Source organism: Eptatretus burgeri, chromosome 2, assembly GCF_056783735.1.
Source record: "Eptatretus burgeri isolate ZD-2024b chromosome 2, Ebu_testis_v1, whole genome shotgun sequence".
Taxonomy (NCBI): domain Eukaryota; kingdom Metazoa; phylum Chordata; class Myxini; order Myxiniformes; family Myxinidae; genus Eptatretus; species Eptatretus burgeri.
The window spans coordinates 94,132,295-94,146,160 of NC_140962.1; the positions used below are offsets into that span (position 1 = coordinate 94,132,295).

Sequence of the window (13,866 nt, forward strand, 5' to 3'; positions counted from 1 at the left end):
CAAATTATTAGCATCAAAATACATCAAATAATTACTATCTTTTTCACTATTATAATTTGGAAGATATTTATTATTTGCTTTAGCATATCTTTTTGAACATACTTGTGATATTCCACCTCTCTTGGACTTCTCAATCATCAAAAGCATATCAGCATCACTGATTAAATCTATATCTTGTTTTGTCATTTTCAACATTGCACTCCAAGCTAAACCAGGAGCTGTGAAATAGTGGGCAGGGTCTAATCCATAACAATTTTTATTATGACAGAGTGTTCTAAAAGCCTCAAACACATCAGCTAACAATAAAACATCTGTTTTTAGATATAAATCATGATATTCTCCAAGGTTCTTTATCTTAAATATTTTCCATATTTCTTGTGCGTGTTTATATTCCTTATCACTTATCTCTTCTTCATAAAGGTTATTATAGAAACTTTCTTTTGAAGGAAGTTGTGTTTCTTTAAATCTCATAAATGAATCCATATAATCATAAGGATAAATTCCCTTACTTGTAAGAATTTTCTCTTTACTTTGAATTTCATTCCTTGTTTGAATTTCCTCTCTCGTAAGAATTCCTTCTTTAATCAGAATTTCATCTTTAATCTGAATTTCCTCTTTAGTTCGAATTTTCTTTATAATTAGAATTTCATCTTCAGTTAGAATTTCTTCATTAATTAGAGTTTCCTCTTTACTTTGAATTCTCTCTTTAATCTGAATTTCCTCTTTAGTGAGAATTTCCTCTTTTGGAAAGAATGAATTAAGATTTGGAAAAGAGTCCGTGGAGCTTAGATTTGATGCGAGGTAGGCTAGTGGTGTTCCCATAAACTTGTAAGAATCTAAAAACCTAATACGAGTTAAAGGTTTTGTGAATATCATTTTTGAAAATGAAATATACTTTTGACTTGTGTTTGTTATAGCAGAAATATTCCCTGGTGTTTTTGAAAGTTCATTTATAAATAGATGTGTATCATAGTTGGCGCTGTTGTGAAGAAAGACTGGAATAAAAGAAGGTAATTTATAATTAAGATTACAACAGGAATGAGCGGGACCTCTATATTTACCAGTAAGATGACAATGGTCTCTAACTTTAGACTCCTTAATTTCCCCCTCACAAATATGACAGATATTGTTCATTCTAAATTCTAATTTTTCTTCTTTGGTTAATTTCATCGGTTCATTTGTTTCTTTCATTAATTTAGTGAGTCTTATACAATCCTTTTCTAATCGTTTTACAAACTCTTGTGAAGCATTTTTTCCACGATAATGTTCAAGTTTGTTATACTTTTCTCCAACAGATGATTTGATATAATAACAGAAACCACAAGGAATATGTTTTTGATATTTATTTGTATATGGTTCTTTTGGATTAGGAGAAGCAGTATTTATCTTTTTAAGGATACATTCAAAATCAGCGTATATCACAAATGGGTGCATGATAGATTTATTATAATCTTCAAAATAAATCTTTTCACCAGGTTTAGGCATTGTAATTACAGCTGATTTATGATTACTACAATATTTTGAATGTTGTTCTAATCGTTCTTTTGTATGAAATGAATTAAGACATCGCTTACAAGGATATATTTTGTTTGCTGTTCTGAATACCTGAGAAGAGATTAATCTTGATAAATTATTGATGTATGTGTAATGTGAATTCTTTCCAACACTAAAATATAAAAGGTCAATGTGTGTTTCTTCATTTTTATAGTTGTTTGAAATTTTTAATATTTGAACTTTGTTTGTATCCGTTAATCCATATACATTAATAGAAAGATTATTCTTTTTCTCAAATTTAGGAATATCTGTTAATGGCATTGGGAATTTAAAATCTTTAATGTCCAAGGTATTCTCATATTTCATATATTGTTTTACTCTTTCTGAATTACATTTTGGTGGATGTAAGTGAGCAAGAACAGACCAGAGAAAACATTTATTATCATTGTTCTTAATATTAACAACTGCCTTCTTTAGTTTTATTTCTTTTGGTAATTCAATATAAGAAGAAGCTTTAAGAGGGTTTGATTTTAGAATGTGTATATCTAAAAAGATGATTTTTTTAATATTGAATCCACTTCCTACCACTGTATTATCAACATCCTCCTCTTGTCTTGATAGTTCTTCATAAACCCCACTATTCAAAAAATCTTGAAATGATGTTATAAAATGAAGATCTGTTCTCATATAAGGAGTTTGTTCTTCATCTTGTCTTTTCTTATTCATTTTCACTCCCATATAAAACTTTAAAGTTTTCATTTCTTTTAATGTCTTTTTAATAAATTTTTCAACATCGGGTTTCACTATTTCAATTGATTCAGCTATTGATGATGGACCGGGTTCTCCAAATTGAAAAATCCTTATTTTTATATGCCCTTTAAATGCCTCATCAGTGTTTTTAATATAATAGTCTCCCTTTACTTTAAACTCATTTTTCTTGTGTTTTTGTGATTGAAGATGTTGATTATAACTACTCTTCAAAACATCCTTTGAACAGATATCACAATGTTTTCTTTCCAACTCAAGAGGAGATATTTGATGAAATAGATTAAATGTGTGTTTGTTGGTTCGGAGGTGTTTTCTATAATGTTTATATTCGTGATTACAAACATCGCAGTACGTTGTATTCACCATATTTATAGAATAAAACTTTGCTTAAACTAAAATTTTCTTGATGAAAATTTCGTTTAATTTATAGGTGAATCTGTGCTTAAAAACATTTTATCCTCCAACTTTTTCACTTAATAAATACAATGTTTCAAGACACAAAAGACAAGTTTCAATCAATCTCTTCATCTGTTAAAGATACTGAGAAATATGTCAAGGATGTAAAATTGAACAAAGATAAATATAACAACTATTGGATAAAAACTATTATGGTAAATAATATGAGTTCTTCAATTTCCTTCAGTGGAAGGGCTTTTAGTATACCTGGTAGAACATCAATTAAAGTATCTCTAACAAAAGTTTCTCCTCTCCTTCTAGTAATATATTCAAAACTAGAAAAAGCAATGAAACAAGAAAAAGTATCAAAGAACAAAAACCTTATGGATGAAGCTTTAGAAAGAAAAGATAAGACCATCTGTAATATGCAAGGAGAAATTTGTATTTTTTTCAACAACCCTAAAGATGTAAATCTTGATGAAATAAAGGATGTTAATATATCAGGTGAAATGACATTTCGTTCAATAGTAGTTAACGATAATTTTAAAATTACCTTTAATATAAAAAATCTTGTCGTTAAATCTGATAATGAAAAAAGTATATCGATATCGATGGTAATATACAACTGAAAGTATAGATGAATTTCAGTTTAAGTAAAGTTTTACTTTATAAATATGCTAGACTTTCCTGATTCTCCATATGACAAATTTGAGAATTGTCCTGCGTGTGAAAGACGGGGATTAAACACAGAGTCAAAAGCCTATAAACAATGTATATTCTGTGATTATCTTCTAATTAATGATAATAAAAAATATAAAAAGGAAAATAATTCTTTTAGATTTACACCAAAAATGAATTACTTTACAAGATTGATTAGAGAAATGAATGTAAAGTATGAGGATGATAACACACCTTTCCTTACAAGGGAAGAAACTGAACGTATAAGAGAAATGTTCAAAGGATTGTTGTTGTATATTATTCATGGATGTAATTTTCAGGGAAATATCAACACAAGATATTGTATAAATAAAATAATGGATTATCTTGAAATTAAACCTGAACTTAGGATAAAATATAGAGTTTCTAAAAAAGCCAATAATAAATTAAATAACCTGTTTTTCAAATATATAAATGAATGATTTTTTACCTATTTGGGAAAATAAGATAAAATTTAACAACCATAAAAATCTCCCAAATTCATTAAGATGTCTCAGAGTTGGTTCAAGTGGATGTGGAAAAACCTGCTTACTTTTAAAAATGCTCCTCACTCCCAACTTTTTAGATTATGATAATTTAATAATTTTCACAAAGTCGAGTTTTCAACCAGAGTATCAACTACTCTCACAAGGTTTTAATGCTGGTCTTCAAAAAGAAGATATAATAGGTTTATTTAAACGTCAAAAAAACCTAAATGATTATAACATTGAAGATATAATTCAACTATTTTGTGATACACAGAGATGTAAAAAGAAATCAAATCTTATAACTTGTATTCTTAGTGATAATACGGATGATATACCGTCTCCCCAAGATTTGGATAAATCAAAAAAGAACCTCGTTATCTTTGATTGTGTTAATGAGAGAAACCAAACGGTAATGGACAGCTACTACACAAGAGGGAGACATTCTTCTTGTAATTATATTTATCTTAGTCAATCGTACTTTCAACTTCCTCGTCGTTCCATCAGAAACAATGCTAATACTTTTATTTTATTCAAGTTAAATTCAATAGATATCAATAATTTTTGGAGAGATAATTGTTCTACATTATGTAGTAAAAAGAAATTTGAGGATTATATGAAGCACACGACTGAAAAATATAAATATATTGTTGTGAAACAAGATGAGATATTAAGGGATATATTTTTTGTTTTATAAACAATTACATATATAAATGACAACTATTATTATAAATCTTGTGGGTAAATCTGCTTCTGGAAAAAACTTTCATAAATCAAGGTTCTTGTGTAGTACAAATGAGAATATTGTAAATTTACTTAAAAAACACCCCGTGATACGCATTGTATCAACAACAACTAGAGCAATAAGACCTGGAGAAGTAAAAGGTGAAGATTATCACTATATTTCAGTGGAGGAACATATGCGATTGAGGAATGAAGGACAAATATTTGAGGAGGTTTCTCTTGGTACAACAAAATATTCACATTGTAAGAGTGAGTTAAAGAAACTAAAATCTGGTGGTGTTGGGATATTAGAAACTAATCCAGAAGGAACGAGACAAATTATTAAATATCTGAGCGGAGTGAAGATTTTATCATTCGGTTTTGATGTTGATGAAGAAACTCAACACAAACGTATGAAAAGCAGAGATGCAAGGATTAGTGAAGAAGAAATTACAACTCGCATTAATGTTAATAAAGAATTTGATGAAATATTTAAAGAAAAGGATTTATTTGAACACATCTACTTGAATGATGAAGAAAAGGAAAATTTCCCTGTTGATCTTTACAATTCATTAAATGATATTTTACAATAAATAAATGGATACAAAAGAAAGAGCAAGAAGATTTAAGGAACATCAAGAGTTGGTTTCAAAAGTTGTAAAACAACAGGAAGACATAAAGAAGAAACGCAGACAGAAACTAACGGGCGAAGAAGCATTTGAAAAAAAACAAGAGAAATTTTTTAAACCACTTTTAAAAACTTCCCAAGAAAAAATGAAAGATGTTTCCACAGTTCCCACAGTAGAATATACTCCCAGAAAGCTCCAAATGTTAAAAGATTTCAGTCAAATGACGGAGGAAGAATTAGAGCATATTGGAGAATTAGAACATGATGAAGGTTTATTTCAACAACTGGAAGAGATTAATCAACCCCCTGATTATATTGTGAATGCTGTTCAAAACAATGAATATTCAGCAGATTCAAAAATCAAAGCAGGACTCATTCCAACAGAACAACCAGCAATATTTCATCTTGTTCAAGAAAAGGTATTGATATTTAATGATGAATTAAGGTTCTTAAGTTCTGCTCAACCCCCTGTTAAACTAACTCCGAGATTAATGTTTCTTCTCACAAAAGATGGAAGGCAAGGTTCAACTGTGAGGGATGAATCAAAGTATATTGATAAACCATTGGATATGGAAAATAATGATGATAGAGTATATATTGATTTGCTGAACACTCTAAATTATAAGGTTATTCTTTCTGGTAAAAGTAGGAAGAATGAGAAGGAGAAACACATTATTCAGGCTTTAAGTATCCTTGGTTCAGGTATTAGTTTTCTTCCAAATGACCCATCGCAATTAGTTAATAGACTGTTATTGTTGTTCGGCAGTAAGAAGGCTGGAAATAACAATTGTTTTAATGAAGCATCAGCCATTTTAGACCAGTTGATGAACATGAAAATAATTAATAAATCTCAATATAAAGACATTTTATCTCATATTAAATAAGATGAGAAGCACAATCCTGAGTTTTAATTTCACAACAAGCGACCACACATCTTCATTCCCATACCCACTACAACTTGACACAACAAAAGAATATGAGGCATCTTTATTGTCCATGGAGACTTATAATACCTTATTTAATATAACCGAGAAAAATGACAAGTTTAGTTATAATCCGGGAAGTGGATACAAAACGATAACAGTCTCACCCGGAGCATACGAGATTTCTCAAATATCTTCCGAAATTGCTCGTCTTATGAAAGAACAGGGTGATGAACCAAAAAATATTGTTATAAACATTCAAAAACATACTTCAAAATCAACGATTAAAGTAAAAAATAACTACAAGGTTGATTTCACAATTGATAATTCATTTAGAGAGTTATTAGGTTTCTCCTCAAAAAAGATTGAAACTAATGGGACGTTTTACAGTGATAATGTCATTCAAATATCCTCAGGAATAAATTCGGTGTTAATTCACTGTGATTTGATTGATGGTGCTTATAATGATGGATTAAAAACAAATACAATATTTTCATTCAGCGCATACTCAACCCCTATTGGTTATAAATTCAATATGGAGCCTAAAAATTTGGTTTATCTACCTGTGTCAGGAAAAACCATACACAGAGTAAATTTTAGGATAACCGACCAAGATAATCGTGTGATATCTTTTAATGGAGAAGTTATATCCATCAGAATTCACCTACGTGAAGTTTTTCAATAAATAAATACGATGGTTATTGTGAGGAAGCACGAGTTGGGAAAATATAAAATAATTACAGGGGATGGGATGTTCCTTTCCCCGTACTACAAGGGTGAAGGTATGTATCTTGGTAGAGGATACTATAAACCTAAGAGACAAAGGGGTGTCGGACATCAATTTAGAGGAGATGGGATAATTGATACTCTCATGGGTATTGGTTCAACTATTCTTAAACATAAAGACCTAATTGGTTCAACTGCTTCTGCTGTGGGAAATGTAGCAGGTGCTGTAAAGAGTATAAAAGATGCTCAGAAAGAATCTCATAAATTACAAGCAATAAAAGAAATTAAGAAAGGTAAAACTCAGTTGTCCCCCAAGAACGACAGAAAATAATTCAAATACTTGGATCAGGGTTTCAAAAGTTTTAACATCTTTTTTCCTAAATAAATACAAGTATGGAAGCAATTGATAGTATCTATGATTTGGATGATACTATTATTATCTCAAACTCCACTAAAAAAGAAGATTACTTCAAGGTAAATGCAATAACTGGAACAGACTGGAATACAAATGGTACAAAAAGTTTTGAAATAAATAATCAACAAACCTATTTGAATCTCTCCGAAAGTTTCTTGTTGTGTAAATTTAAATTCACTAAGGCTGGGAATAACACAAACGCTACACTTGTAAATGATTTCTTCTGGAAAATGTTTGATAGTGTGCGATTGTATATTGGAACACAAGAAGTTGAAGCGGTTGATTATGTCTCTGCTGTATCTGAAATGATGAAATTTACACTCTATACATTCAGTGATAGAATGGGAAAGGGGTCTGTCGAAGGTTTTATTCCTGAAATGTCAACGGGAACAACCACAGACCCTGGATATATTCAAAGGAAAGGAATGTATAATGATGATACAAAAGCAGAAAATAGTTTTACTGTGGCAGTTCCTCTTAAAGGTATATTTGGATTTTGTGATTATGATAAAGTTCTGTATGGTCTTAAAATTAGATTTCAACTACAAAGGAATGATAATGAAAATAGATTGCTTTTTGGTGTTGGTAATGCTTTTGGTGATCAGAATAAATTTGTAATTGAGGAGATGAGTTGGTATATCAGTGAATATACTCCTAATCTTAAAACAGAAGAGATGTTGAATCGAAGACTTAACTCAAAGAAACCACTCAGTGTATCATACCTTAAAAGAAGATGTCAACACGTTAAACTCAATCAAACTACTTACACGTGGAATTTGGGTGTTCTGGAAGGAAAGCCACGATATCTGTGGATGATTTTTAAAAAGCCAGATGGTGATACTGCGACTGATAAGAATAATGCATTGAGTGATAATGCTAAGGTGAAACAACTTCGCGTTTCTCTAGATGGAACATTTTATCCACGAGATAGATTGGAAATTAATTGGGAAAAAAATGATTTTGCTGAAGCATACAAGTCTTACCAAAAGGTGTGTGAAAGTAATGGAAATAAAGAACCTATTTTGGATATGACAGCATTTAAAAGTTTGTATACAATCTATACGTTTGACCTGAGCGCTCAAAAAGAAACTATAAAGTCTAATCAAGTGGATACTTCCCTATACATTGAAAGAGGAGAGAGTGAAGAAGTTGATACATATTGTTTGCTTTTGGAAGAAACAGAATTGCAGATTAATACAGATAATGGTGTGATGATTAGTCTCACATAATTTTTTGTTAAATAAATGAGTGGCAAAGTACCAACTGGGGTATATGTTAATCAAATCAATCTTCATAAACTATCATCTTGTGTTCAAAATCAAAAGCCTTGTACGATTAACGTTAATACAATTCAGAGAAAAGGAGCAGTAAGAATTGATGTTTTGCTCACAAGAGAACAGGTTAAAATCTTGAATGACACTGGCTCACTTAAAATTAAAATGACAAAACCAATGTTGAAAAAATATTCAATAAGAGAGACGAGTGGAGGATTTCTGCCATTTCTAATTCCTTTATTTGCTGGTTTAAGTGCGGTTGGAGCATTGACGGGTGGTATTTCAACAGCGGTCAAAACTGCCAAGGAAAGGAAGGCTCAACTCCAGGCTCAAAAAGAATTGGAAAGACATAACAAAGAGTTGGAGAAACAAATTAGTGGAAGTGGTGTAATTGTAGATTTTGCTGAAAAACTTGAAGGTCTGCCTGATAAAGCGAGATTGTTAGTTGGAGATATGCTTTCTTCTATAGCACAAGCAGGTGTAAAATTAACGAAAAGAGGTAATGGATTATATCTTTCTAATAAATAAATGAGCATTGATGAGTGGTTGAAAGAATTTGGAAAGAATACAACATCAAATTTACAACTTGCCAAATATTGTAAGAAATTAAAAATTCATAATGTGGTTATTTGTATGAGAGATGAATTAACAAATGTGTCGAAACATACAAAGAATATTATTATGAACTTAGAAGATAATGATGGGAACGGTTCTCATTGGGTTTGTATTTTTAATAGTTAAGACAAATATTATTTTGATAGTTTTGGTCTTCCACCACCTGTTGAAGTCATAAAATTCTTACAGAATGGTGTTTATCAAACATTTCAAGTCCAAGAATTAAATTCCAAGTGTTGTGGTCAATTATGTCTATATGTGTTATTTCAACTCAACAAAAATAAAAAATTTTATGATATTATTTTTAATCTAATATAAATGACTTATGTTGGTAAAGATGGTTCTATCTTTGGTGTATCTCAAGAACTGGATATTGATTAATCAAATTATTACACAAAGGCACAGGCTGAACGACATAAATATAATATAAACAAAAATATTAACATGAAAAATGCTTATAAATTAAAAAATTATCCAAGCCCGACTGACGCGAATGACTTGGTGAGATTAAGCGATTTATCACAATATATATACTTAAATAAAACGGCTGTATATTCTAAAGATACAGAAGTGTTGATATTATCTCCAGGTCATACAGAATTCACAGTTCGAATTAAAATAAATTTTTATAAAGAAGGGCGTATCGTTTGTATGAGAATAGAACAATGGGGTATGATATGAATGATTTAGGGTATAATTGGTCATTTAAAATTAACCTCGAAGACCTGGAACAATTAAATCAGTCTCGTAAGGAAGAATATTATCCACTTGGTATCGAGAATGAGTTTTGTGGAGCCACGATTAGTAAACAACAAATAAAAGAATTTAATAAGGGTAAATATAATAATGGTTTTGCCCTTGTTTATCTCATGAAAACAGAAAAAACAGGATTATATATAATAAGTAAGGAAATACAAAATGATTTAACTATGGGAAGATGGGGAGGTGTTTCGTGCCATAATATTATTCTAACATATATTTCTAATACATAAATGACAGCAAGAAGGCTTCAAGAAAATTATCATTTCTGTGTCCAAGCATACCTTCAAGAAAAGGGTATTCGGTATTTTAATAAATATGTTCTACAACATAAGAATGAGGTATTTTCAATAAAAGATTGGCATTATGCTGATGTTGATAAACCGACAACTTTAGATTTAATTAGAATGTTAAATAATGAAAAAATTATAAGGTTAAGAAAAGGTAAGGCTCTTTTAGAAATTCAAAAGAAATTTTATTGGTTTCCTGTTGTAAAAAAATATATTTTGGATACAGGAATAACAAGAAATCCTGATGAATATATGTATAATATTCTCTGGGGTGTAAACGATTCAAGGATAGTAAGGGATGAGGAAGGAGTTGAAGAAGAGAGGGAAGAGGAGGAAAAGGAGAAGGAGGAGAGAGAGAAGGAGGAAAGAGAGAATAGAGAGAAGGAGGAAAGAGAGAATAGAGAGAGGGAGGAAAGAGAGAAGAGAGAGAGGGAGGAAAGAGAGAGAATGAATAAATATCAAAATATGGAAACCAGTGAGATTCAAAAAAGAATAGAGGTATTAAAGAAAATAACTTATCTCACCAGGGAGGAATACAAAGAATTAACAAGTCTATTTGCAATACTTTCAACAAAACTATTAGCATCGTCAAGCTATTCATTTTAATTCAAGTTTTTTCTTAAATAAATGGAGGAGAGAGTGAAGGCATTTCTAAGGATTCTTTATGTTTTAAAAATTAAGATTCAAATGTGCATGTTGGAAACTAAAAAGGTTTTTGCACTCTGCAGAAATTTTTCTCATAAATAAATGAGTTATTGTCTCAAATGTAAATAAAAACTAATACTAAAAATATTTCATATATTAAAAGTAAAAATAACAGGGTTATACAAAAAGGTATATGTTCGGTGTGTGGTTCAAAAAAAAATCAATTTATCCCCAAACACAAACTCGGAGGAGATATACAAAAGTTTTTATCAGGAAGTAAATTTACAACTACTGGAATACCAGGGGAATTACATCTTCCAGGGTATTCTTTCTGTGGTCCAGGCACAAACTTGGATAAAAGATTAGATGAGGCAGACAATCTTAAATCCTGGAGTAAACCAATCAATAGAGTTGATGAAGTGTGCATGAGACACGATATTGATTATGGGAATACCACAACGTTGGAAGAAAAGCATGAAGCCGATAGAGAAATGTTATATAATTTGTCTCTGATACAAAATCCAACCTTGAGAGAAAAAGTTGATAGGTTCATCGTGAAGAAGATGATTAGTGCTAAATTGAAACTTGGACTTGGAAATTCAAAAAACTTATAGGCTCTAATGATGCCATTAAGACTGAAGAGCAATTAGCTGATGAATTACATAAACCAATATTCACAAAGTTTCAGAGAAGGAAAGTTTATTCCAAGGAAGTTGATTATATCTAGTCTGCTGATTTGATTGAACTCAATAATGATAAGGGGTACAAGTATGCTTTAACCGTTATTGATTTGAGGAGTAGATATGCGTGGGTTGTCCCTTTAAAAAACAAAACAGGTAATACTCTTATGTTAGCTTTTCAACAGATATTTAATAAATGTAAGAGAAAACCTAAAAAATTGTGGACTGATGAGGGTAGAGAGTTTTATAACAAGACATTTATGAATTTTCTAAAAAATAACAGTATTACATTATACGGTACCTTTAATGAAGGGAAGGCAGTTGTTGTTGAACGTTTTAATCGTACCTTAAAAGAGAGACTATATAAAAAATTCACACAACTCGGTTCACAACAATGGTCATCTTTTATTCAAGATATTGTGGATAAGTATAATGACACGATTCACACGTCAACGAATATGAAGCCATCAGAAACATTTACAAAATTAAAATATGAAAAAGAGATTAATGTCAGAAAACCTAAGTTCAAAGTTGGTGATATCGTAAGAATATATAGGTGGAAATCTCATTTTGAAAAGGGTTTTACTGAACGATGGACGAAAGAACTTTTTAAAATTGTTGATGTAATAGATACAGTTCCTTGGACTTATAAAATATATGATTTGGAAGGGAAGAGATTTTAGGTTCATTTTATTCACAGGAATTACAAAAGACAAAACTAAGCAGATAATACACCTTTGTGGACACTAGAGGGACAAGTCCGAGGTGTATTACAGTATATAATGTGTGTCAAGGGGGACGTTCTTAGATCTGTGAACCCCAAACACAGAATCCTCAACTGAATAGTCAAGGCTTAACTTTTGTTTGTGTGTGTGTGTGTGTGTGTGCAATGGGAGCAATAGGTTGGCGCTTCACTCCCTCCTACTATACACCGTTGTGGACACTCGAGGGCCAAGTCCGAGGTGTATAACAGTATATAATGTGTGTCAAGGGGTGGACGTTCTTACATCTGTGAACCCCAAACACAGAATCCTCAACTGAATAGTCAAGGCTTAACTTTTGTTTGTTGATGTGTATGTGTGTGTGTGTCCCAACCCTCACATTCAAAATCTCAACCCCAACCCTCACATTCAAAATCTCAACCCCAACCCTCACATTCAAAATCTCAACCCCAACTCAATCCTCGCCCAACACAATGTCTTTTTCAAAATGAGATTTCCACCTATATATATATATATATTTTTACGTTTTTTTTTTCTTCTTCCAATTCTGTCTTTTAAGGCTTTCAGGTTTGATGACGTAGAAAGGGGGAGTAAGCCTGCACTTTCTTCCCAGAACTTTCTTGATCTTGCTCCCATCAAGCACCATCCGACAAAGAACTACATCGATAGGTTTAGATCCCAAAGAGTGATAGCAACTCCAAAAGTCTCCAAAATATAAATAAATAAAATAATAATAATAATAAATAAATAAATAAATAAATAAAAGCCCCCAAAAAAGTTTCAAGTGTCCAACATAAACCCAACTTTCCAAGTCTTCAAGGTATAACCACATTCCCGTTGAGTTTCCAAGATATGTATCACATTGTGAGTTATCAATCCAGAACCCACATTTCAAGTATTCAAAGTAAAACCAACTTACAAAGTCTCTTAAGGATAACTCATTTACTGATTTTTTCAAAATTTGTGAGTCTCCAAGGTAGGACCCATATTTAGAACCATCTTGGCAGAACCCTTTTCCTGAGTCTCCAAGGTAGTTATTTAAACCATCAAGGCAGAACTCATTTACTGATGTTTTCAAAATTTGTGAGTCTCCAAGGTAGGCCCCATATTTAGAACCATCTTGGCAGAACCCTTTTCCTGAGTCTCCAAGGTAGTTATTTAAACCATCAAGGCAGAACTCATTTACTGATTTTTTCAAAATTTGTGAGTCTCCAAGGTAGGCCCCATATTTAGAACCATCTTGGCAGAACCCTTTTCCTGATTCTCCAAGGTAGTTATTTAAACCATCAAGGCAGAACTCATTTACTGATTTTTTCAAAATTTGTGAGTCTCCAAGGTAGGCCCCATATTTAGAACCATCTTGGCAGAACCCTTTTCCTGAGTCTCCAAGGTAGTTATTTAAACCATCAAGGCAGAACTCATTTCTTGATTTTTTCAAAATTTGTGAGTCTCCAAGGTAAAACTTGTATTCTGGCTCATCAAGGTATAACTTGTTCAGTGGGTATTGTCTTGATAACTCACAATGAGTACTATTGCTGTAAAACTCTTTTTCAGGATTTTGCTGGTCTCCAAGGTATAACTCTTTGGTTGGGTCATCAAGGACGAACTCGTTCTGTGGGTCTTGGTC

The 13,866-nt window shown here is 31.4% G+C and overlaps 2 protein-coding genes across 2 annotated transcripts in view; one reads left to right on the forward strand and one right to left on the reverse strand.

Annotated features, from left to right (window-relative positions):
- FAM50A (family with sequence similarity 50 member A) overlaps nt 1–13,866 on the forward strand; it is a 61,756-nt gene that overhangs the window by 37,437 nt on the left and 10,453 nt on the right. The gene's annotated exons all lie outside the window — the stretch shown is intronic.
- The window catches only part of LOC147032587 (uncharacterized), a 3,160-nt gene continuing 1,484 nt past the window's right edge, over nt 12,191–13,866 (reverse strand). The window contains exon 3 of the mRNA XM_085870327.1: nt 12,191–13,866. This exon is cut by the window's right edge and continues 87 nt beyond it. Coding sequence (XP_085726453.1) covers nt 12,760–13,866 — 1,107 coding nt within the window. The 3' untranslated portion in view covers nt 12,191–12,759.